The sequence below is a fragment of the Vipera berus genome, assembly GCF_964194415.1.
Source record: "Vipera berus genome assembly, chromosome: 3".
Taxonomy (NCBI): domain Eukaryota; kingdom Metazoa; phylum Chordata; class Lepidosauria; order Squamata; family Viperidae; genus Vipera; species Vipera berus.
The window spans coordinates 42,517,697-42,543,853 of record NC_138204.1 but is presented as its reverse complement, the minus strand read 5'-3'; the positions used below and the strand labels follow the sequence as shown (position 1 = coordinate 42,543,853).

Genomic DNA, 26,157 nt, shown 5'->3' with positions numbered 1-26,157 from the left:
ATTTTTCTAATAACTGTATTAGATATCCAAGTGATACATAAAAACCAATTATCCTAACAAACTAGGTAACTGACCATTCTTCTTTATGGAAATACTAGAGAATCCTAGCTAGTTCTGAGCTTGGTTATAAACCTTTTTATACACGGTTTTGCAGTTCTTGCTGCAAAAACATGGGCAAAAATCTCTATATAACTGTAAAGCATTTAATGACAGAAAGATTAAAGGATATCTTACAGCTGGTGGGCACTGCAGTTGTAAAATTTGAATTCTGTGCTGACAAACATCTTGCCAGTCTCTCTGGATTTCAACAGAAGCTCTATGCCAAACCAGTCTGGGGAAAAAACAAAACAAAACAAAGAAATTATTGAAACAACATGCACGAAAATAATGTGGGCATTTTACAGACGTTTTATGCATTTTTAAATTATCTTCTAAATCCTATTCCTTCATTTTTATTTACTGATCTTTTAAAAGTATTATTTCCCAGTCTTTGATGGGATAGTTGCAATTTATTTTCAAATAAGGCAGGATCAAATTAATGTACCTCTATGTTAGGCTAATCTATTTTACTGGAACAATCTGTGGCAACATGTCTGTTTCAAAAAACTGCACTGGGTTTCACATTTCCAATGCTACAACACTGGTTTCTTAAAATCTTCCAATCAGAAAATAATGCTGTCTTTTGAACTCTAAACCCTAAAAATCCTGAAGCTTATTATCCAAGAAGCCACTTATCTTCCTATGTTTTCTCAGTATCTGTAAGGCGAGTACTCCTATCATCCTATCAAGATAACCCTAAATTTGAAGCCATAGGGTTATGTGAGAAACACTAGAAAATATAAACTACATTTCCTATGCCAGAGGTTTATATAATGTTGTAATCTTGCCTAAAATTAATTTGATATTTTGTGAATCATTAGTATGAGAAACCCAGCTGTTCCCTTAACACTGTGAAAAACAGTTAATAATGTTAATCCATTTTAACATTATTTGCTTGGGCAAGGTATCTCATGCACAAAGTGACTATGCTATGTTAAGTACAGTTTAGTGCTGCACTTCTTGTGTGAAATAAGCCAGGGAGTTGCTCGTACTTCCATATTCCAGATTTTTTTCATGTTGCCTCAAGAATATGGGAATGTATGGTACTGCTAGAATGTTTATAATAATGCTTGAAAATTGATAAGTAAAATCTTGAATATTCAACGTTAACACCATATACCTATGACAGTATACAAAGAAAGGTTTTCACAGTAGCTGCTACAAAATTATAGGAATCTATTCATTTGAAAGTGCAAAATGACTAATAAAGGCAATAAGAAGAACTAGGAGAAAATTCAAGAAGACTGATGTCTTTGAAGCAGTCCTTGAACAACTGAAAAAGACTGAGACAGGAATGCAACCATTAATTAAATTGAAACATAAATTTACACTTTCTCTGCTGAGTTCTGTTCAAATCAGAAGCAGTCATTGTAATGCCATCCAGTGCCAGTGAAGAAAGATTGATGGAAATTGGCTGACAGTGTGGTAGGCAACACCTGCCAAAAACCATATCTTTTGAAATAGACAAAAAGATTATTTGCATCTTGAAATTTTATGCCAGTTGCTGATTTCTGTTATCTTCCCTCCAGGTAAAATGGCACACAGCCATGATGTCCATGAATTGCATTCACTTCCTTGTAGCCATTTGCTGGCATTTCTGCTCTACACACTGCCCAGATCTTTCGTGAACTTCTATGGATGCTTATTAAATACTCTCCTCACAGGAAGAGCTACTTGTAAATGAGACAATGTAAAAAAATCAATTTCAAACAATTAGCTGTTTGGTAATGGTATGAGAAAAATCTTGATAGCAATTATATTAGCGAAGAAAGAATAAAAAAAATGGAAACCTTCGCCCACTCATGCATGGGGAGTGAGTCATACTTTAGAGCATGAGTAACACCCACACTACCTTCTTCTTTCCCTTCCTCACATAACAAAAGATGGAAACCCTAATGATAGGTAAGCTTAGCAAGCAGATGGCTTGAAGGCTGGCTTTTAAATGTGTGGGGTATGTACAATCTGCTAGAAGCAGATTACACCTACTATGCAGAAGGCATAGATGTAGATGGCATTTTTCTTGCCTGCTTTTGGGATTAAAACTTGTCCAAAATCAAATAAGTAATAATCAATTCCTTTATGAAAAAGCATTCCTAATATAAAGCAGTTTTAGAATGGAAATTAAATTGAGCAAATAACATGACAAAACATTGCCATAAAACAAAATAGAAGTCCATCATGGTTATTCATATTTTATTGTTACAGGTTACTTGGAAAGCATATACTTGTTTGTAGACAGCATTATGGCTGAAACCACAATGTCAACAGAGCACTAGATATTCAGGATTAGGCCCACCAAAAAACTGCCACATCCACTTAGACGGCACTATTACAGATCCTAGTAGCTTCAACCATTCCTTTATTGAGTCGTAATCATGTGATATACAGCACTACTTGGATACAATGCCCTACTTCAGTTTATATTACACAAAATGATTTCTCTCTATGCATGTAGCTAAAAACATGACATAAAAGATGCAACATTCAGAAGGCAGCAGGAAAATATTTGAGCCTTCCAGGGCACTGTGTTGATGAGTTTGGTAACATCACCTTTCAGTGGAAATGATACAAAGAAAGATTCTAAGGTAAAGTTATTCAATAAAGTAAATTCAATTTCAATTCAATTCTGTGCAATACATAGCAACACAGGTAATATTGAAGCTGGTGTCAATAGTTTGCTCATTTGTTACTTGGTTCTGCTATCTTGGCTCTGAGTAGAAATGTCAGGGAGATACTTGTGCTTATTGCATTTCATGAACTTTTGGCTCCACTCTAAATATACACATTTCCAATTCAGGTAATACTTCATGTACTAAACGGTGACATTATAGTTTATTTTCTCATTTTTGGTCTGCCTTAGGCTGTTTTTAGTCCAGGCTATTTTATTTTAGCTATGCTCTTAATTGCTTTAGTTAATATTATATGTTGTAGGCCATCCAGAATTTTGGAGTGGGTGGCTATAACAAATTTAATGAAATAATAATATAGAGTTCTTCAGAGCAGCAATGAGAACTAGGAAACTCTCAGATTTCCCAATCAGCATGACCTATATCTCTGGAGATCTAGAATACACAATCATGGCACATCTGGCACATGCCATATTTAATGTATACATTGTGAAAATATATGCTGTAATACAATTATTAATGTTTAAAATGTATGTATTGTTAGACTTTTTAAAATAAAAAATGGAAAGTAGATAACCCTGGTGGAAAAATTCAGGATCCATTATCTAGGCAAAAGAGGCTGAAGCATTTTTTTTAAATCCAGGAATACAAGATAACATATAAAAGCAACTTAGGCAGAAACCTTCCTAATTCACTGAGCTAGAAAAAGAAAGAGGAGATACCATATACTCAATCTTGTAAGACTGATCTCAGCTCCATTAGACAGACAAGATCAAGAAGTCAGCTTCATAGGAAGACTAAAATGATTTTTACTGAGATTAGCAATAAGAATAGAATCATGCACATCTGATTGTAATAGTAACATTTTTGACAGGTGTTCCACAAGTTAATGGGTGCCACTTTAGAGTGCCTAAGAGTAGACATGAGGTCAATATTGGAGAAGTCAGTAACAAAGTAAATCTAAATTAATTCCATACTGCAGACCATCATTACCCATTCTCCTAGTTCTTTCTCTAAGTATCACAAGTTTACCACTGAGAAGCCAGCTCACCCTGGTCCACAGGTATGGCAGGGACATCCTTAGAGGATGGAGAAATACATATAATTTGGTTCCCCAAAACTTGGCCTTCTACTTCAGTGAGGTTTCCAAATACACAAATTATCCCAGGTGACAGATCTGGAGCATCATTCACCAGCAAGCTGAGCTACGGGGAAAAAAATGAAGAGAAGAGGCATAAAATAGAAGGCAGTATGCATATTTCTTTCTATACTGTAAGAAAACCACAACAAAGTGTTTAAACTTTTTTTAAAAAAAATCATTATATTTCAGTTGTAATTGCTTCACTGACCTAATACCAGAGTTAGATTGGTCTAGTGCACGGGTGTCAAATTCGATTACGTCATGTGATGCATTGTGATGTGTTTTGCCTTTGTGGAGCTGAAGTGGGTGTGGCATGTCGTGATGCATCCGGTTCACAGGCGGCCAGTTTGACACCCATGGTCTAGTAATTAAAGCCCCAGGCTAGATACCAGGAGACTGTGAGATGAAGTCCTGCCTTGGTATGAAAGTTGGCTGACTACTTTGGGTCAGTAACTCGTTCTCACCCCAACCCATTTTACAGGGTTGTTGTGGAGAAAATAGGAGGAGGAAAGAATATTAGGTATGTTTGCCACCTTGATTTATTTATAAAAATAATAAAGGTAGTATATAAATAAATAAGTTCTATTATAGCATAGAAGACCAAGGCTTCATAAGATAACTTCTTCACTTTTAATTGGGAAACTCTTGCAGATGAACTCTTGGTTGAAATTAAAAAAACAAAATGGAGGTAGATCAGTAAAATATTTCCTTGGGGCCTCTCCTCACCAATATCTCCAATCAATATACAGTACAGTCTTGATATACCAGACCATTAGGGAAAAGGGTTGGCCATTAAATCTGAATTGATGTAATTTGTTCATAATTACATACGTAACATTTTCCCATAATTTGTGCCCAGTTACCTCATTAGTATATACAGAATATGTTATACAGAATTTGGCATGATTTAGCTATTTATACCCCAAAATAATGAATGCCCCAAACCCATTCACAATGGTATGCAAAAAGCTAATCAGCATTAACTTATTAATGGACACCTCAAAGCATTGTACTTACAGCTAAAAGTTAACATGGAATAGTTCAAACTGTTTTTCTATGAAATGGCTATGAAATCAGTCTTGCCTATGTAATCATCAAATGGAAGAGAAAATAGCTTGTTTCAAGAGTTTTTTGCTTTTTTACACTCTCAAACATCAATGAAAACCAGAATGTACTATATTCTATTTACTTTTGCTCTTTTTAGAATTCCTCAAACCAGGTCTCATTTAAACATGTACAAATGGAAAAACTAGAATATTTGCATTGCGTTAAAAGATAACACTTCCAAAATATACACACCAAAGGAAGTAGGCTTTTTCAACAAGTTACACTCAAAGAGAAATACACCAAAACACAAAACAAAATTAGATTTCTTAAAGCCAAAAGCCAAAATTCACAGTTATATGAATAAAGTTATTTTCAGGAATTTGAGACATTGAATTAGATTGTTTTAATCTGCGTTATAGGTAGTCCTCATTTAAAGAGCAGAAACTCTGTTGTTAAGCAAAACAGCACATGACCACTAGATTTACAATGTCAGTTTTGCTGCAGGTGCTAAGTAACTCACCCACAGTCATTAAATAATACATCACATGGTTTCTCCATTGACTTTGCTTGTCAAAAGCTGGTTGTGAAGCATGCAAATGGCAGGCATTAAGTCACAAATACCCATATAATTATACAAATCTGAGGCAGGAAATGTTAGATAAAATTCTTTTAGTGGTACTGTTCAAGACTGGAGGAGATCACATCCTCTTGGTAACAGATACAATGATCATAAGAAGCAAGCAATTACCTGCCTTGGCTACCTACCGGAAGGCTATGCTCAGAAACTGGGATGCTGCTAGGTTGAACAACAATAGTCATACATTGGTTGATGCTGGCTGCAAATCGGAAAGGTTCATTGGCTCGCTCACATTTGTCCCTCCGTGAACATCTGAAAGCAAGTGTATAGGACAGTGTAAATATATAGCAGGTATATCCAAAGTTATTTCTATAGTCTAATATTCTCCTTCCACTGGTAACTTTTATCCCATAACACTAGAAAAATGATAACATTTATGGAACAATTGATCCTCTACCAGCACTTTATGATATACACTGCAATTCTTTTAAGGATTAATCTCATTTTTGTGAGTAGTAGGCAGGAGAGATTGCAGAGTGTACTTAGCCATAATACAAGCTTCTCAGCAATGTATTATTTACAATGCCTTTCACTGTTTATTTGCTTTCTTAGTTTTATATAATCATTACTAACCACATGTTATTTTAGATACTTTCACAAAGTTAAATGGATTAGTCACATCTGCCCTTAGTTTCTAACAAGGGAAAGTGCTATCAAATAAAGCAGTAATGGCTCAGCTATAAAAAAAAAATCCCCAAAAGCAGTGTTAAAAGAAAGCAAGCAGTGGCCAGTAAGGGTTGCTATAGAGTCAGATTTTATTTTTATTTGCTCCAGTTGTTTCTATAGAGCTTTAATCGGATTAAGCTTATTGAGGGAAATGTTTTCAAGACATCAAAGTTAAGTAATAACTATTTTTATATTGTACATACCATGTCTCAGACATACATGGATATTTAAGCTTCATAGCTGGGTAGATCTTTCTGCTAGAATATGCTGACTTTATTAAAGACCTTTGCTACCATCAGGGTGATGGCTTGCTTGTTTCTCTAATTCTATGGAAATACAGTGGCACTCTCCAGGTTTAAATAGATTCTGGTTCAAAACTTTGTTGAATTTGTAGGATAGGAATGGGCAACCTATCCCACATTTTGCAATTCTTCAGAACATCGTGCTGCTAAAACAACAGCAACGTTATAGCTAACACAAACTATAAAACAAACACTATAAGATTATAGATCTCTTCAATCCTATCTCTGTTATCCTTCCCTTTTCTCTTCAAAAGAAAAGCAATTGTGTATAAACATTCTGCCTTCACCAAAATAAAGAAACATGGGCCCACATGAAAAAATGTTACCTTCCTCTAGTGAAGAGAAATTCAATTGTTTAGTACATAAATTTCTCTTTATGAACTTGAATCCAGATCTGGTACATGAATTATAGCTATTTTCAATGGAGAAAATAGATGGAAAGGAAGCAAGTGATTTTAAGGTGTTCAGGCTCTAAGGCTTCTCTAAAGATTTTGGCAACCTTAGCTGGGAACAGATAATCACATTTTGAAAGATTATCCGTGTTGAAGCTTAAACTGGATCATTACCACACTCTGCAAATTTTGTATGTTAATTGCTTGAAAACAAGTTCTCAGTCATGAAATTGAATAGATGCATTTGGGTTCTTGCCTACAAGTGGCCAATCATCATTCCTAAGCATTTGATCCACTAGTCATACTTTTTTTTTTAAAAAAAGGAAAGCAGTCCGCCAGCTACCTTTTAATTAAAAAGCAAATCTATGGTTAGTTAAACTCTTTCTCATAAAGGTGAAGGGTCCTGAAGCCCAGATTTCTTCCCTCCACATTGAATGCATTAGATTCACACCTGAATTACTCAGGTGCTGTCTTCCCCCCCCCCCACCTCCTGCTTCCTTGATTAGAAGCCATCACATGTCACAAGCTGAGTTATGAGTTCTGCAGCTGGCATGCATTGAGCACCTGGCTCATCACCGAAATCATTTCATTGCAGAAAGACCACAGAGAGGACTGAAACTCTTCGAATCTATCAAGCTAAAGAAAAATGTAGAGAAAAGGCTAATTCCTCTTTCTTCTTTCCATTTCCCTCATTATGAGAGGTTAAGAGGTCATTGCACTCATGAAGACTCAACTCTGAGAAACTGCTAGAAGTAATGCTTTCCAATCAGTCCCATAGGACTGAGCAGGATATAAAGTAATGTATATGGTGAGCCTTGACTAAAAGATCCAGCACCAAGCACAGTATTAAGTTAGGGATGGTACTGTTAAAAAATAAAGAGCTAAGAAAAAAAAGAAAAGTAGATGGTGAGAAGGTTCCAATTAGGTTATGGTACATGCCACGGATCAGGGGTTTGAATGCTTTCCTTTAATAGTTATAAAATGTTGTTTTATTATACACATCTATGCCTAATTATATCAATATACCCAGTGACAATGTCATAGTAAAAAGTGATAATATTTTAACGTTTCCTTTTTTCTTGATTTTTTTAACTGCAACAATAGGGCAGCATAAAGGCAATACTACCACTGTTATTTCCTTAACAATTAAATTTTAAGGACTGGCATTTCTGTTCCTTTTACTCAGGGCTTAATGTGCTATTATCCTACACCTTCTCCTGTATAATACCATTCAGCCTTTTTCCAGTAGGCATTGCTAAAATTTGAGGTAGCCTTATAATTGCACCTGTTGTATATGTAGATTAGCAGGGGAGTGGTCTTCCACCGGCGGGAAATCCACGACCCTGGGTTGGGTGTTGTTTCCTTGGCGGGAGATTCCGGACACGGGGTTGGCTAGCGTCCAGCGGCTGCTGGACATATATATTAGCTACCCGGACCGGGCTCGCCAGTTATCTCCACGTGTTCCAATAAACTACACTGTTGCAACTACCTCGCTGTGTGCGTCGTCGATTCGAACACAACAGCACCCTTTTACTGAGTTGCTTCTATGGTCTTCAGTCTTTATCAGTTTGCAGAAGAGAAAAAAAAAGATTACTTTTTGCTGGCTGTAGCAACTCTGCATTTTTGGAATGCTCATAAAGGTCTGCTAACTATTTCGGAGATGTAATAACTTCCAAGTAACTTTGTTCATTCGACCAGCTCATTAGGCCCCTATGCTGAATTGCAGTGTAGGCTGTGAGGCGACCAATCAATCAGAATAGAGCTGGAAGGGACCTTGGAGGTCATCTAGTCCAAGCCCCTGCTCAAGCAGGAAACCATATACCATTTCAGACAAGCGACTGTCTCTTCTTAAAAGCCTCCAGTGATGAAGCACCCATAACTCCTGCTATAATGTCCCCTCCCGCCAGTCCTTCTTTTCTCTAGACTAGCCATACCCAAATCCTGCAACTATTCTTCTTATGTTTTTGTAATGTCGCGTGCTTCACATAGAGACGGACACAGAGCTGGGGTAAAGATGAGTTTATTCTGAACAGAACGAACTGGGGAAACAGGGAAGCCTGGTGTCTATTTGTACCTGCCCAGGTGGATGGCATCCAATCAGTTCAAACCTGGGCTTCCTGCCAGTGCAGGTGACAATGGGTGTAGATCCTGGCTTCCCACCAGGCTGACCATGCCTGGGGCTGTCAACAGCTTAAGTCATTAGGCTTATCCTGAGTGAGCAGTCAGGAGCTGTCCAGCCCCTCTGCTGATCTGAACCATCAGCCTCCTGCTGTGCTGTCCTTTGTGTATGCTGGGAGGCATACACTGCAGTTTTAGTCCCCAGGTCTTTAATCATTTCAGTTGCTCTTCTATAAAAAAAGCAGTCTCTAGAAAGCTTAGAGCTGTAGGAGCAGAGGGACCACCATCTTGCCCAACCACAGTTCAGAGTCTTCAAACAAGCACTAGATTCACATATTTCCTCTCTTAATCACTTTTGGAAATTGCTTTTTAAATTGCTTTTAGGATATTAAGATTCTTTGGAAAGGCAAGGCTTATCACACTTCCATCCTTTCTGAAAGAAGTTTCTAGGTACTGAAAGGATTATTTTGGAATAAACAGCAAAAGGGTGATTAGAACATTGATTTTGGAGAAGTATAAATTGATAAAGGGTCAGACAAAGTTGAATTAATATTTTGAAATTAATTACAGGAATCTTTCATGGATTATTTTGAATTTTAAATAAAATATGAAAAAAATTGAAATTATAACAAAACTCATGGGAAAATGTTGATTAGAGAAAAACATAGGTGATTTTGAAGGTTGGATTCTAGAGGGAACCAGAAAGAATAAAATTATAATTAAAGAAGAAGAGACCAACTAATAAGAGTGGAACAAAATACTCTTGTGAAAGACTTCAAGGATATTTTGGAACAATCCATGCAGAAGTTTGTGAAAATTCTCTCCTACAATAAAAATGGGATTTAAAGAGAAGAGAAACAGATTTCACTGGACAAAATTTAGCCTAAGAATGATTTGAACGCAGATATAAAAACAAGTTACAAGAATGATATGGAACAAGATGGTACTGTTCTATTCTAAGGTTGTTGCACAAAGTACTTTAGAAGCAGGAATATTTACTGCTGTTTAGGCTGATAACAACAGACAAGAATGTAATTCAAATGCCTAGTAAAGAATGTTCACCTGAAGTGAGTCAAATACAACCCAAGAAGCAATAGCATAGCCCTGAGATGTTTCCAAAAGTCACAGATTGCCAAAACAGGTAGTCAACAAGTCCAAGGGTAAAGAATCACAAACAATAAGTAGGAACATAGTTCAAGAGCTAGTTAGCTAAACAGTTGTTTCCAACAAGGAATGCAAGCATAGGAGCTAACTAAATCTGTCTGCAACCAGCTGGCTACAGTTATTCATGCTTTGCCCATTGTTTCACAAGAAACGTCACTGAGGAACATTGCTCTGCTTACTTCTCTACGTACCTAGACCTGGGCCTTGGAAGTTGTGCCTTGTCACCTCACTGCTCCAGTGAACAGGAGATGCCTGTGACTGATCAGTCTCAATTCAGTCCCAACTTACTAATTCCTGAGACTGACAATTCTGAAGCACAGATTCAGCTGGAGCAACATCAGATTCAAGGTCAGAGTTATACTCTGAATTGTGGCTCATAACAATTACACTGGATTTATAAATACTACCAACTTATGTCTTAATAATTAAAACATTAAATAAAAAACAGGCAAAAAGATGACTTGGATAAACTGTTTGTTTTGGATTTACAAGAGAGACTTGTTAATGTTTTGAAGGAGTTTTGAGAATAGACAAAGTGATAAATAAAAAAAATCAAGGGCTCGGACATTATTTAAAATTAATTAATTTTAATTAAATAAAATCAAGATTGTTAAAAGCAAAAGAATATAAAATTTGGTTATTTGATCATGGTTGAAACATGTATGTTATGATTTTTGGTAACACTTAATGGACTTTTGATGACCAGGACTTAATGATGAAGATTTATTGGTGTTTATAAATAAAAAATGAAACATGGGAAGAGGGAAATTTTTGTTGTATTTTTAGAAAAAGTGATTATGTTAAAAGTAAATGAATATAAAATCAATGTATTGGATTAAGGATAAAATAGATATAATAATATATAAAATATAATAGCAAAGATGGGGTTGCCTTCTCCCCATTTGATAAATTATTTTTCTGTAGTGTGTTGCAGGAACAGGTTATTTAGGAGTCCACTGGGTCCTAGTGTTCCTCCTTTTTCAGCAATCCACCTCAAAATCTATATTGACTATGCTAAAGTTTTGGGTAGATCCCGAATGCCACTTGAATTATCTTCTCTAATCAAGTGCCCTTCAGGTATATTGGACCTCTTCCCCTAACCACTAGTTAGCACAACTCATGGGAACTGAAGTCCAATGAAGAAGACTGCAATGTAGCCCTTAGCACATTTTTCTGGAAACAATGGTTTGCATAATTCAAAGGTGCTTTTTCTATACTGGACTATTTTTTATTCCCCTTGAGGAAGATGAAGATATTTTGCTTTTCATCCAAGAAGCTTCTTTAATTCTGGTTGGAGGATGGGGAAAGGAGAATGGAAGGATTAGTTCTGACAATTGTTTGTATAATTGATATGCTGAGATTTTGTTTGTCACCTATTGCTGAGCCCGCATTTAATGAAAAGGAGGCAGACCGCAAAAGCCAGTTCTACTGTTTTCCCTCTCTTCCATTTGGCACAGCTAGATTCAGGCTCAGATAAAACATCTACATTAGTAGACATGCTGTCTGCTCAACAAAGAATCTTAATCTTCCCATGACAAACTTCCTCCAGATGAGGTGACAAGAATAGATCACAAAAACAGGAATCTTTATTACTAAAAATCCATTTGCTTTTGACTTAGAAATAGCATTTGGTAGTTGGGGGAAGGAGGGGAGGCGCCAACCACTTTTTCTTTGCAAACAGCCCCAGAAATATCTGGCAAACGATACAGCTATTCCCTTTCCTCCTCTACTTGAATAACTACCAGAATATAAATGCTGCCAAGGAAAAGAATTATTGTGCTTTAAGCAAATAACTTAAGCAGGATTGCTCTAAACTGTGAGTTCTTGGGTGGAGTCTTTATCTCATTGACTTTCTCATTGAATTTTTTCATCACACTATTTATGGCAACCTTTTTGTACTAGGACCACAAGTTTTCCTGATTATTTGCTCAAAACAAATCTGAAGGCATATTTAAAGTGTCCTGCTCTGGAAACACTCAGAAGGGATCTACAGTTTGTGATGGAATACATGAAAGCCCCCTGCACAACTGGGGGCTCTTCATTTTAAAGCAAGATCTGTCAGATGAAAATGAAATAAAATAAATCACAGAGCATTTCATGAGTGCAAATTTGTTTACAAAAATAGGCATTTTTTTATATAGTATGAAAAGGAAGAAACACATTCCCTTGTATATCTCTATGGCTGAGATGACTGGGAAAGAAAAATAATAATTATATACAGTATACGATCAGGAAGAATACAAAATATATTTGTCATTATATGATCACCTTGCACTTGTATCAGAAATATTGAGGTGCTTCTGGGTAGAAAAGATTAGCCTGTGACATCACCTTTGCTCAGAGTTGCCCACTTGGGGGATCCTTTCATGCCCCTGTCAGGAGCTGGAGTGAAGGACGAGAGCTCACCCCACCCCATGGCAGCACATGGGTCTCAAACATAGTCTTGTTAGTTTCCAACTCAGTGTCCTATGTGAGCCACATGCTCCTCCTTATATGATAAATCCTTGCTAATTATGAACTTCCAAATAGTCTTATATTTACAGAATCCTGGCAACAGGAATATTGCAAAATCTCAAGAAATTTCAGTTCTAAAAATCTAGACCTTTTCCTCAGGGAGGCACTTAAGCAAACATGCAAACTACAATGTACTCTTTAATAAGCTTTTGAATCTTATCAATCAGAATAGACCTGGAGGGGATCTTGGAGGTCTTCTAGTCCAACTCCCTGCTCAAGGAGGAGACCCTATACCATTTCAGATAGATGTCTGTCCAGTCTTTTGTTAAAAACCTCCAATGATGAAGCACCTACAACTTCTGAGAGCAAGCTTTTCCACTGGTTAATTGTTCTCACTGTTAGAAAGTTTCTCCTTAATTCCAGGTTGCTTCTCTCCTTGATTGGTTTCCATCCATTGTTTTCTGCCCTCAGGTACTTTGGAAAATAAGTTGAGCCCCTCCTCTTTGTGGCAGCCCCTCAAATATTGGAATACTGCTATCATGTCCCCACTCCCAATCCCTCTTTTCTCTAGACTAGCCAAACCCAATTCCTGCAACTGTTGTTCATATATTTTTGTCTCCAGGCCCTCAATCACCTTACTTGTTCTTTATACTTTTTCCAAAGTCTCAACATCTTTTTTGTAATATGTTCACCAAAAAAGATGTTGATACTTTAAGAGTTACAAAAAAAGAAGGTGGACAAAAATGTGCTGGGTTTTCTTTCTGTTGAGCTTTTATTAGGTCACTGTGAAAAATAAGATGCTTTGGTCTTTAGTCTTCAGGTAAGACCTCTCCCTCTTTTAGATTTTGGAGACTTGTTCTGCTTAAAGAAGCATGGTCATGAAGGCAAAAAGAAGAGCTAAGCACTTCAATAATTCAGTGGCACATCTTCCTCAGATCGTCTTAAAGGCTTGCCTGGAAAACCTTTTTCCTTTGTCTTAAGAGACATTATCAAGCTCGGGAGAGAACACTTAGGCTAGCAAGCCTGGGCAATTTCATAGCTTTACAAGGTTTAAACAGGAGGCTGAAGTATCTAGCCTTTCTGGAATTCTAAGGGGTATTTAAGCAGTGATTCTATTAAGCTACAGTTGAAAAGAAGTGACTGATGCCAAGAAAGTCTCTTGGCAGGTGTGTGTATTAGCTTGCTTTGTGGAAAACAGTACAAAACAAAGCATGAGGAAGGAAACTGCAATTACAAATTCAGCCTGAAATAAATATATAAATATATATATATATATATATATATATATATATATATATATATATATATATATATATATATATATATATATATATATATATATATATATATATATATATATATATATATATATATATATATATATATACATACATACATACATACATACATACATATATATATATATATATATATATATACATATACATATACATATATATATATATATACATACATACATACATATACATATACATATACATATACATATACATATACATATACATATACATATACATACATACATACATACATACATACATATATATATATATATATATATATATATATATATATATTAGTGTAATGCTGTTCGTAATGAGACGGGAGTTATGATGTATCATTTATCCTACTAAATAAAAGGGTAATGGAAGTGGATTTCTAACTATTAATTATATTTTTATATATAAATATAATATTTTTATATATAAATATAATTAATAGTTGGAAATCCACTTCCATTACCCTTTTATTTAGTAGGATAAATGATACATCATAACTCCCGTCTCATTACGAACAGCATTACACTAATTCTGCTCAGAGGTTCTTTTAAAATGATAGTATACTTCTCTCGATTAAAAGAGTTGTATATTTATGCTTCCATTCCTAAAGTCAGTTGTTTTATCTTTATTATCTTAACTGTGTTTATATTTCTTTCACAAGACAGTCATTTGCTGAAGTTCAGTGATACACAGAGCTAAGAAATCCCTATAGGAACTCAAAGGGTTTTATTAAATAATAACAGAATGCATGTGGCATGAGTTAAAAAGTGTAGGGTTGATCTTGAGATAACCATCTTTTGCTGATGCTGAACTTACATGTGATGCAGAACACACCAGCCACAGTGAGGGTCTCCTGAACTCAGACATTCTCCACAGGTTGTATACTGTTCACAGGATTCAACAGGAATCTGGGACACCTAGAGAGAGACAAAAAATAAAGCAAATTTAAGGTAATTGCAATACACTAAGAAAGCAGGCCTAACTCTGCTAATTTTTCCATATAAAATGACCCATTGATATTAATTTAAGACTCATAGGGCCTGAAAGATAAATAATTTGCCTCATCTCTATCTGTTTTTACTGAAATGACAAGAGAAATGGCACACAGAAAGGTAGATAAGATATAATAACAATGACTCATTAAGTGTGGTTATCTTTTCAGAGGTCAGCTTTGGAAATGAATGGTTCATTCTTCATATATCTCCCTTACTCTCTGGAAAAAATGCCACCACCTAAATGCAATTCTTTGATAAGGAGTGTATTGATATCACTGGTTAATCAGAATGTCACTTTATGCAATGGCTATGTTCACACATGTTGTGTGAAGCTCAGCACAAGGTCTGAAGCTAGTGTTTGAGACAAGATTCAAACTAAGTTTCAGATGCCTGTTAGAAGGACATTGTATTTAACCTTAAACACAATTGAAAGAGATGCTGATGTGTCCCTTAACTGTAAATAAAGGGGAAGAGATTCCTAGGAGGAGTGGTTGTCAGGAGAAAAAACATTCCCCACTGGACTAGCTATAGAGAACTGGTTGTCATGTAACCTAGTATGAACTGCATTAGCCAATTCACTTCTTAATTCATGCTCAGATCATTCTACATATTGCTAGGAATTTTTCTTTTTCAAAAGTATTAGCATCCTTTAAACAATGTGCTTGATCAATGAAGCTCTGTTGCTGAGCTGAAATGAAACATATTCAGTGAAAATGTACACTCCCCCCCCCAACATTAGTGAAATCATACCATAAGCAATGTAAGAGTGTTAAAACCAGGTAAGCACAATGAAATCCCATGAAGTGTTGAAGTTCTATGTCAATCATACAATAACTAATGATTTCTTCCTTTAGGTTGTTTTAGAGATACATTTTTTCAATAGTGATATATGTCAAAAGTCGTTCAAAATAAATCAAGTTTAAATATTAATCATGTTTTTTAAAATGCTACAAAACCTAGCAGCAAGAATAAAGCAAGAGTAACAATTCAACAAACAGAACATACCCGGTACCTTCAATATTGCAATGGTAAAATCAAGACCAAACATGAGTACAAGCAAAATCACTATTTAAAAACTTTTTAAATAAACAAAGCCTTCCTAGCTTCATTGCTAACACTTCTCTTGTTGCATTTCAAAGAGCTCTCACAGTTTGGCACAGATGCAAAAGAGTCTTGGAGGTGCAGTTGAAAGTTCTCCTTTATCTTTCCTCCAAATGAGCCTGATAATGGGAAGTGGAAAATGGTGAACAGTAGCAACAATTGCCAAATTCTTACTTTAAGAAATAGTTTCTACATGAACTATGAAAGTAGCACAATCAAATTTGTACTAAACATATTCTGTTTTTTTAATTCTACAGTTTCCTAATAATTAACAGCAGAATGTAGTATTAAAACAAAACTGTAGAATGACAATCAATATATCATCTTTTAATTGTATATTAATTTAACAGGATAATTGCAACCTGCATAACTCTGAAATACTATATTATGGCTGAGAATAAAGGGTTTGTTGAAAACTACATCATGAATCAGTATTATAGGAGAATAACAGAACTCCTAAACCACATGAGATTCTCCATTTATTGACAGATATTAACCCTCTGACATTCATATTCTGATATAAAGCAATAGCCACACTACTGAAATTTAACAAGATTCTAATTTAACACCATACTATGAGCTGAATTTTCACCATTCTGGCTGAAAGCGGATTATGGAACAGCAAAGCCTAGGAAAAAAAATACTCCAGAGGTGTGGAACATATTAAGAGGCAGTTCAAATCCATATCAGTACACAGATGAACAATAATAGACTCTGCAGAAATATATGACATTTTAATTGTATATTCCACAGTGCTACTTTGTTGTTAGTTGCGAAGTCGTGTCCGACCCATTGCAACCACAGTGCTACTTATAAACATGTGATAAACCCATGCAGGGTGATAGCTGAACAGAATTCTCTATTGCAGCCAAATGCATATACATATCCAGATGACTCCCTTGACTTCACAGATGATATACACAATGAGAAACATACATATAACTGCCTGTGGATACTTGGCCTATTAATAACTCTAAAATATAGGCTCTTTCAGAACAATCCACAGATTTAAAGCTATTATAGATTTAAAGCTATTATATAGCGTGTTGTTTCTTGGCAAAAAGAAGTATTAACATAAGACAGATGTAATAGAAAGGGAAGTTAAAATGAAGAGGATAGAAAATGGGTAGTGAAAACTGATCAGTTACAAATTAATGATTCCATCTTACTGCCTGTTGGTACTTTGAGCAATTATGGGGTAATCTAGCAAGGCCAGAGAACAAGGTACAGCCTGTGTTGACAGATGGCCCAGCAGTCCAAGCTGAACACATCAAGGATCAATTCTTGGCTTATGCAAGGGGAACCTGTTTGTTAGTGCCTCAAGCAGTACTTCTCCTGGCTGAGTTTCAGATTAAAAAGCTGCTCTACCAAATGCCCAACCTCATGAATTATCAGAAAGAAGGGTGTGACTGAAGATGACAAGGTATTTGACACCATCTGGAGGAAAAATATACTGTGTCATCTCATTCTTAGGAAGACCTCATTCCATGATTTCAGAAAATAGATTGGTAAAGTTCCCAGTATTCAGGGATATTATAGGATTTGAAAAAATGCAACCAGAAACCTGACCTATATATTGTATGATAGAAAGTCTTCTGAAATTAAACCAATGAATGCAGTCTGCTACTCAGAAATCAGACCATCCACTCAACATATTATGAAGTATTTTGGCCAATTTGATTAGGAAGCCATGGATATCTAGATAAAAAATTACTATGAAATGTATATATTTGAGAAATGAAAATATGAACGAACATACATTTCAATCATGGAGTTAAACAATTGAAAAATTATTTTATCTACATACTGCCTCAAAATAGAAACAGTTCAGCAATTAAAATCATTTATGCAATGCCATGAAATTTCCTATCTTTCCTTGCAAGTATCGATCCTATTTGTTTCTGGGATCCCATATAATCTAGATCCACCTTCTTAAGTCTTCCAAGGTATTGCTTGCTTGCTTATGTACTATCAAGCACTTCCTAGCAGTCAAATAGACACTTTTCTTATAATCATCTATCTCTAGTCTTCTTTAATTTTTTAAAAAATGTCTTACTTTCATTATTGCAATTATGTTACTCCTACTGCTAAGTTTGTTCCCATAGGTGAATGCAAAACGATCTAGTTTGAGAACTAAGTTATTAAGTGTACGTTTGCCCTAGAATCTAGTGTAGTAAGTTTGTTAAAATATCTGAAACATGCAAGGCAGAAATGAAGTTCTGGAGGGGAGAATGTATATTGTGGTTACGTTACAGTAGAAAGATTTGTGTTTGTTTTCTTCTGGCATTATATATACAACTATAATAAAGAAAAGAGGAGTGCGGGGAGAAGAAAGAACTGAAAGAGAAAGGAGCTCCCTGGGGCTAAAATGAAAGTGAAGGGGGAAATGTACTCCTTCCCCCACCACCACAAAAGGGGCTTCATGCTCCAGTAGATTGCAGAGAAACGTCTGATTCTTGCTCCAGTTCTCCTACATGTATTAGTGCTGCCTGCTGTATCTGTTACATTCAGCAATCAGCTCACTTTCTACCCTGCCATCCGAATGGAGTTTTTATGCTGAGCTAACTAAGAATCCAGTCTCCTTTCCCCCCCCCCATTTTTTTCCTCCCGATTCTTGTGAGTGATGTCGGCAACTGGCTGGGAATTAAAACAACTGACTGCATTACATTTGCTCAGTCCGTCAAAACACTGCCCTGCTCCCAGCAGCTGGAGAGTCAGAAGCTGAAAGGAATCAGTGTATCCTAGAACAAAGGCTACTTTCATGCCAAATACTTTTGATACAGTGAGAACTCAGTTCCTCTCTACATTTGAAACCAATAAGGCCCTTCTTTCTCTTATTTCCTGGGTCCTACTTAACAGATTTTTCCAGGGAGAGGAGAAGAGAAAAAAAATAATAATCAGTGGTTATGAAGTCATAAATAAGTGTAGCGATAACATTCTGAGAGACCTGCTGCTATGCCAAAGTTGAATGAAATATAATGTGAAATCCTTTCCTAAGGGAAACGATGCTATTGTTTGATCTGTGCCAAAACTTGTGGCTGTTAGTGTAAATTAATTTAGTAGTAAACTAATAAGGATACGTCAGGGCTTCCAAGCCCAATTCAAGGTGCTTTTTCTTGACCTTTCAAGACCTTCATGGCATGGGACTGGGTTATTTGAGGAACAGATCTGGCAAGAGAGACACATCTGTCAAGGGAAGTACATTTGGGGACCCCAAGGAGGTGGGCCTTCTCTGTCTTATGGAACATTCTTATCTCTGCCCCCAACTAAATTAAGGTTAGTTCTATCCTTATTAATATTCTGGAATCCCCTCAAGAATTCAAAAATATTACTTGTTTAATAATATGATTTTAGCTTCTGTTTTTGAGTTTGGTGAAAAAGATATCATGAAATAATATCAGCTTCTTCAAATTACTCCTTCCCTATTTATTTTATATTTTCCTGGCTAAGTTATGGGAATCAGTATCATAAGCTAGCTACACACCATTTGTTGATATTACTCAAATCTTAGTAGTTATTATTGACATCTCCCAGTTATGCTGCTCAGTGTTTTTTGGCAAGTGTATTTCCTGTTCGTAGACTTTCCACATCCGCTGTTTTCTATACAGTACATAGTGGAGGAACATGTGCACTGAAAAATTATTGACATTTCTCTACCTCAGGCATGTCAAACTCGCAATGTCACATGACGTGTCATGATGTATCACAACTTTTCTTCCATTGCCGGCAATGGGATGGGTGCCGTTTTGGCATGACACATCCGGCCCACAGGCCGGCAGTTTGACACCCCTGCTGTACCTGAATATAACTTATTTTGTTTTGTGTTTTGTAATTCCTTCAGTTATTTAAATAATATTTCATCATAGATTAAAAATTTCTATAATTATCTCAGGTAATATTTTATTTAATCCTGAAGTCAGGATTGCCAGGTTTTAGTTAAACTTTGCTATTCCTAGAAATCCTGACTTATTTTTTTAAAAAACAAACTGTGTAACAATATTGTTACACTGGGAACTCGGTATATTCATTTTCTAAGATATCTATTTAAAGGATATATTTTATATAATATCTGAAGCTATCAGCTCACCAATAATAATCTGGCCATATAATTGTTTTACTACTGAATTTAAACAGTTTGAGGAACTTATCTGTTCCTCAAATAACCCAGTCCCATGCCATGAAGGTCTTGAAAGGTCAAGAAAAAGCACCTTGAATTGGGCTTGGAAGCCCTGACGTATCCTTATTAGTTTACTACTAAATTAATGAATTTATGGAAATTCAGTACGTTACAATCTATAAAAAACTATATGTCTGTTCCTGTTAATTGACTGAAGATTTGTTCTACAAAAGGCATCTTAGCACATTCTCTTAGAATTGCTTTATTTTTATCTCCTGGGTCCATACACATTCTTATCTAGTCTTTGCCAGACTTTGCTAAAATCAATTGTTGGATTTCTTACATTGTAGAAATTTCTTAGATTCTTTTAAGTTGTTTCTTCTTGTTTTTGTTCATTTAATTCATTTCTTTTAGCCAATGCCACCAGAATTTTCTGTGTCGCTGAAATTTTAAGTGGTACCTATGGATGCATTTTTATGGCATGTAGCTCTTGTAAACAACTGGGCTCCTGAAATGCAGGTTTTGTAATATCTTTCATCATTGCATTGCTCTTCTAAATTTCCCCATTAAATTAACCTTTTACAACATTTTTAAATTAGTCACGGTCCTTAGGTCCAAGTACAACTTATGCATCAAAATCTGCAATTGGAGTTTCAACTGAGCTGATTTGTCTTTATAAAAGCATTTCATATTACATTTATGGAACACTTGTAGTTTTCTAGAATTTGAATATTTAAGTGGTTCAATTTGTATGCTTTTTAAATTTGTTATTTGAGCTTCTGTCCTGTTCATCTATAAATTGTATTACTGTATCCCCATACTTTTTATACCTATGCATCACACAGGTTGCAGAACTAAGGGGAAAAAAATCTAATGAGATATCATTTGTATTATGTCTGCCAGTGTAGGTACTGCTTTGTCTTAATATTTTCTCTTTATTTTTTATGTATTTTAATTTTTACCAAAATGGCTACAAATTGCTATGACTGCATGCTTTAATTTGCTTTTGCCATTTCTCCAATTTTGATGCTTCCTTTTGTGACTTTACCCTCATTATTTTACTTTTAAAAGATAAGTTTAATCATTTATTTTTCTGCTCATCCCATCCCTATTACTTGTATATTTACTTAATGTGATATAAATTATATTGTCTTTCAGTTATATTCCCAGGATCATATACAAAGGAATGGAACATAAAATTTAAATAATTCAAACTATAATAAAATCATTTTATTATTATTATATTTTATTTTTAGACCTATTTATAAGTTTTGATATTAGACTATATTATGCTTACTTTTTTTAAAAAAAATCTATTTCATAAACCATTGAGTTCGCTTTTTCTACTGGGTGGTCTAGAAATGTAATCAATTAATCAGTAGCTATCATCTGATTCCAGTTTATCTGGGAACAATTGGACTTCCTGGATCTTAACTAATGAATAAACATAAACATTTGCAATCTAAATAAACGAAGCTGTAAAATTGGAGAAGCATTTCTACATGTCTATATTTTTACATATGAAGCCCAACAGCACAAGTTAGGATCTATGTGATCATTACAGCCCATTGAAACTACATATTCATTAACTACAACTTCTGAAAATACTTGTATACCATATATACTATATTAGAAAAAGGCAGATACAAAAAGACGACTATTTTTTGTTTAGGAATATTTTTTGTCAGGGTTCATGAGGGAGGTTGCATTGAGAGTGGAGGCTGAAGAGGATAGGTTCAGAGTGAAGAATACCTTTGTTGAATTGATTTTTGACTATGGAACATACTCCCTCTGGCCTTTCTTAATATTTAATAAATTGGTAAATTCACTTATTCTTCCAGGCTTTTAATACTTAAATGATTTTAACATTCACTTTAAAGTTTTATCTTGCATTTTTTGTTACGAGACATCTTAAGTGTTCATTTCAGCAAGAAAGGAGAGAGAGAGAGAGAGAGAGAGAGAGAGAGAGAGAGAGAGAGAGAGAGAGAGAGAGAGAGAGAGAGAGAGAGAGAGAGGTTTTAGCTAAGCTAAGGAAGGTCAGACTTGATGAGATCTTAGAACGGAGACTAGCAGGAGACACCTTAGCTGTGGGCTAAACAAAGTCGTTTGGGGAAACTAAAAAAAGGCAAATAATTTCTATATTATTGCTATGAAAACTATATGGAGTTGAGTTTACTTCAAGTGAGTTTTTGCCATTTTATCTCAAAATAATTGTTATTGCACATTGTTGGGAAATTATTCTGGGTAATTTTCAGTTCGGCTTGAACTCACCACATTCATAATCTCTATTTTCAGACCAGACCAGACCAGAATAAACAAACACATCATTTCAGCTAGCAAAAATGTAGCTGAAAAATGCTATATTAAGCATCAGCACATCATCAACAAAAAATAATAGATAGGTGAAAGTGGTGGAGAGAGAGACACAAAGAACAGTCAAAAATTTATACTATCTATATCTTCTAATAATGGTTTCAAAAAGGAACCCAAATTTCCAAATCACACTGGGGAAAATTACCAAGGGTAATGGATATTTTAAAGTTAGTGGCCTTTGGTTATTCCAGACTTAACCCTTTATATAGAATATAGTAGCAAGATAGAGTCAGTTTGGAGTTGGGTGGCAGCTTCGTCAAATTCATCAAATGTATACATACATATAGAGTGCAGGCAGGAGAGCCGGAGATTCCTCCTCTATTCTGTACCATTAAATTCCAACAATTTGATGGATTGTGATGATCTTTCTAATAAATGTTTCATATTTTCTATGTGTGAGAGCCAGTGTGGCCTAGTGGTTAAGGCACCCAGCCAGAAAGTGGGAGATTGTGAGTTCAAGTTCCATCTTATCCATGAAAGCCAGCTGGGTGATTTTGGGCTAGTCACTCTCTCTCTCAGCCCAACCCACCTCCCAGGCAAAAGGAGAGGCAAAAAGTGTGTTGGATCTGTTTGCTGCCTTGAGTTATTTGTAAACCCACCCCAAATAAATGAATAAATGAATGAATGACAATCAATCAATCAATGAATACATCTTCAAGAAATTCTTTCAGGCAAGTTGCACCTTTTTTTCCCTTTAGTGCTCAGATTTTTTTTTTAAAGAGACCCTGCCAGCTGGGTCAATGCTACCTGAAAATCATGATGAGTACTAAGATGGGGAAGGCTTCTAATTCAAATGTGTTTTTTTCTACCCCTTTAAAAACAATGTAACAACTAGTAACCATGTATTTTCTTTAATTTTAATTTTATTTTCTGTTGGTTTCTTGCACTCATTCATTTTGTGATTCGAATCTTTGTTGCATAATTGTACTGGTCTAAATCAAATATTATCATATATTTTGTTCTATGGACAATCATCAGTTTCACAGAGGTTTTTTCTCATATGGCATTTCACATGCAGGAACACATTTCAGAATGATAATTACAGGGTTATCATACATAAAAACAATTAATCCAAATAAGTGAGCTTCTGTTCAACCTCTCTACAAAGCAAGATGCACAAGCTTTCTTTCTTTCTTTCTTTCTTTCTTTCTTTCTTTCTTTCTTTCTTTCTTTCTTTCTTTCTTTCTTTCTTTCTTTCTTTCTTTCTTTCTTTCTTTCTTTCTTTCTTTCTTACTTACTTACTTACTTTCTTTCTTTCTCTTTGGCTTCTAAGCCACAATGTTTAAATAGAAAGTGCTAATTCTGTCTTAATATCATCCACTGTCAATCAAATTTTGTATCTGGAATGGAAATACTAGGTTACATCTGTCAATGGATTTCAGGAACAAATAGAATCTAACAAAACCAGGTAGAATGAATGTTGCTCCAGTGGATTCTTTTCAGAAATACTTTGATGGATATTCCTTCCGATGGAGGACACCCCAACAAGAACTCAACTCTTTCTACAACAATGTTGATATTAGGAGATGGTGCTAATAAAAGAAGTGAGAGCACATGCTGGGCTCCCCTTTGTATAGCAAAGCCATACTTTTTAATGCCAGGAATGGTTTTTGAAGGCAAAATATGTTTAGATAGGTACTCTATACATAACTGAAGTTAACAATGAGAAAGTTTTAATCAGGCTTTCTTTCCTCTCATTTAAATGCTTGAGCTGTGACTTCATCAATATGCTGAGGATAGCCTGCTTTACGTTTCAACTCCAGGTTATGTGGGGTGATTGCCAGCATCTTATTCCAGTCCTGGGATGCTGTAAGGATCTGTATTAAAAAGAGCAGGCTGAAGATGAACCCAGAGCTGATGTGTATTGTATTTCTCTACAAATCATTTGGCAGGCTTACACAACCCACCCAGGAACCATTTACAATTTGGGGTCCTTCTGCACTCATGGCTACTGCTCAGGCTGCAGAAGAAAGACATGGCTAGAAAGGCTTTTGCCCAGGTTATGTGGTGCACTAAAGTCTCATCTGGTACAGGAGAACCTAACTAGAATGATTCATGTCCTCGTTACCATTCAGAATACTACAATGCACTTTATGTTACAAGTGGTCTGGAATACAGTGACCTATGTTAGGCACATATAAGGCTAATACTGTGGTCCTTGTGTTATTTGCCAATTGGTTCCTAGGTACAATTTCAGGTGTTGATTTTACAGTGATTTATAAAGCCCACTCATGCAGTGGGGTCTCACACCCTACATGCAGTTTTGCCTATCCTCTGGAGAAATTCCTGAAAATATCCATTTTCATATTTGATTGTTTACAGAGATAAATCTTAAACTGCTTTCTGTGAAGGAAGATAAAAGTCTCAGGAATCCTATAACTGATTACCATCAGGATATGTCAATATCCAATGAGACAGAGGAAGAACTTTAGGTCCATATGCTTCCCTCACCACCTGATACACTGTTTTTTTGTTGATCGGATTACATGGATGAGCCTATTGTGTTAGATGCCTACAGGTATACTGTATGATCTAGAAGGGACGCGGTGGCTCAGTGGGTTAGGACGCTGAGCTTGTCGATCAGAAGGTCGGCAGTTTGGCGGGTCGAATCCCGAGTGCCGCGTAACAGAGTGAGCACCTGTTACTCGTCCCAGCTTCTGCCAACCTAGCAGTTCGAAAGCACGTAAAAATGCAAGTAGAAAAATAGGGACCACTACGGTGGGAAGGTAACAGCGTTCTGTGCGCCTTTGGCGTCTAGTCATGCCGGCCACATGACCACGGAGACGTCCTCGGACAAGCGCTGGCTCTTCGGCTTTGAAACGGAGATGAGCACCGGCCCCTAGAGTTGGAAACGACTAGCACGCATGTGCGGGGGAACCTTTACCTTTACCTATATGATCTGACTCACAATAAAGATTTTGAATATGGCAGAAATCTGTTCCTGCACATGCACTTCATGAAATACAGTTACTACTCTCCATTCCAAAGAAGTGTATGAACCATCTTCAAGGGAAACATTCAAAAACAAAATAATGTCTTGCTTTTATTTTGAGGTAAAATTCATCTAAGAATTTTATAATCTGTATAATCAGATCTGGATAAGGGTCATTGAATCATAGAAACTGTAGATGTTTCTAAAAGTCATGGATTTTTACATACAGCTATACGCTTCCATGATACACCTCTCGGAAAGAGATTATCCTTTGGATATGCAGGGTTAAACAGACAAAATTGAGTGTATCCCCAAGAAAGGAACCAGGAAATGCTTCTGTAGCTAATTAATTCAGTATTAGTTTTACGTTCCATCCCTGTGAAAGTTTGCCCAACCCCATCTTGGCTATAAACTCTTATGTCAAGTGGCTTTGTCCAGTGTTGCTGTGTGCCTAATGTTCCAGCTAAGATTGCAAGTTCTAATTTATTGTGCTTTGAGATCCTTGATGAAAGGCATGACAGGACTGCAAAGTGCTTCATCACATTAAAAAGCCAGAGTTATAAAGCCTCTGTGGCCTCTGGCAGACATTTCATGTGACAGACTCAGCTTTTGCTTTACCTCTCTGTGAAGAAAGAAAAATTCACATCTTGCACAGTGTCCCAGGACAATTGCTTTAATTAAAACACCATAG

The 26,157-nt window shown here is 35.8% G+C and overlaps 1 protein-coding gene across 1 annotated transcript in view; it reads right to left on the bottom strand.

The window, feature by feature from the left end:
* The window catches only part of PLXNA2 (plexin A2), a gene marked incomplete at both ends in the record, with an annotated part of 426,608 nt that overhangs the window by 181,955 nt on the left and 218,496 nt on the right, over window positions 1–26,157 (bottom strand). The window contains 4 exons of the mRNA XM_081322621.1: window positions 235–331; window positions 3,778–3,931; window positions 5,680–5,803; window positions 14,765–14,865. Coding sequence (XP_081178747.1) covers window positions 235–331; window positions 3,778–3,931; window positions 5,680–5,803; window positions 14,765–14,865 — 476 coding nt within the window. The remainder of the gene's footprint in view (window positions 1–234; window positions 332–3,777; window positions 3,932–5,679; window positions 5,804–14,764; window positions 14,866–26,157) is intronic.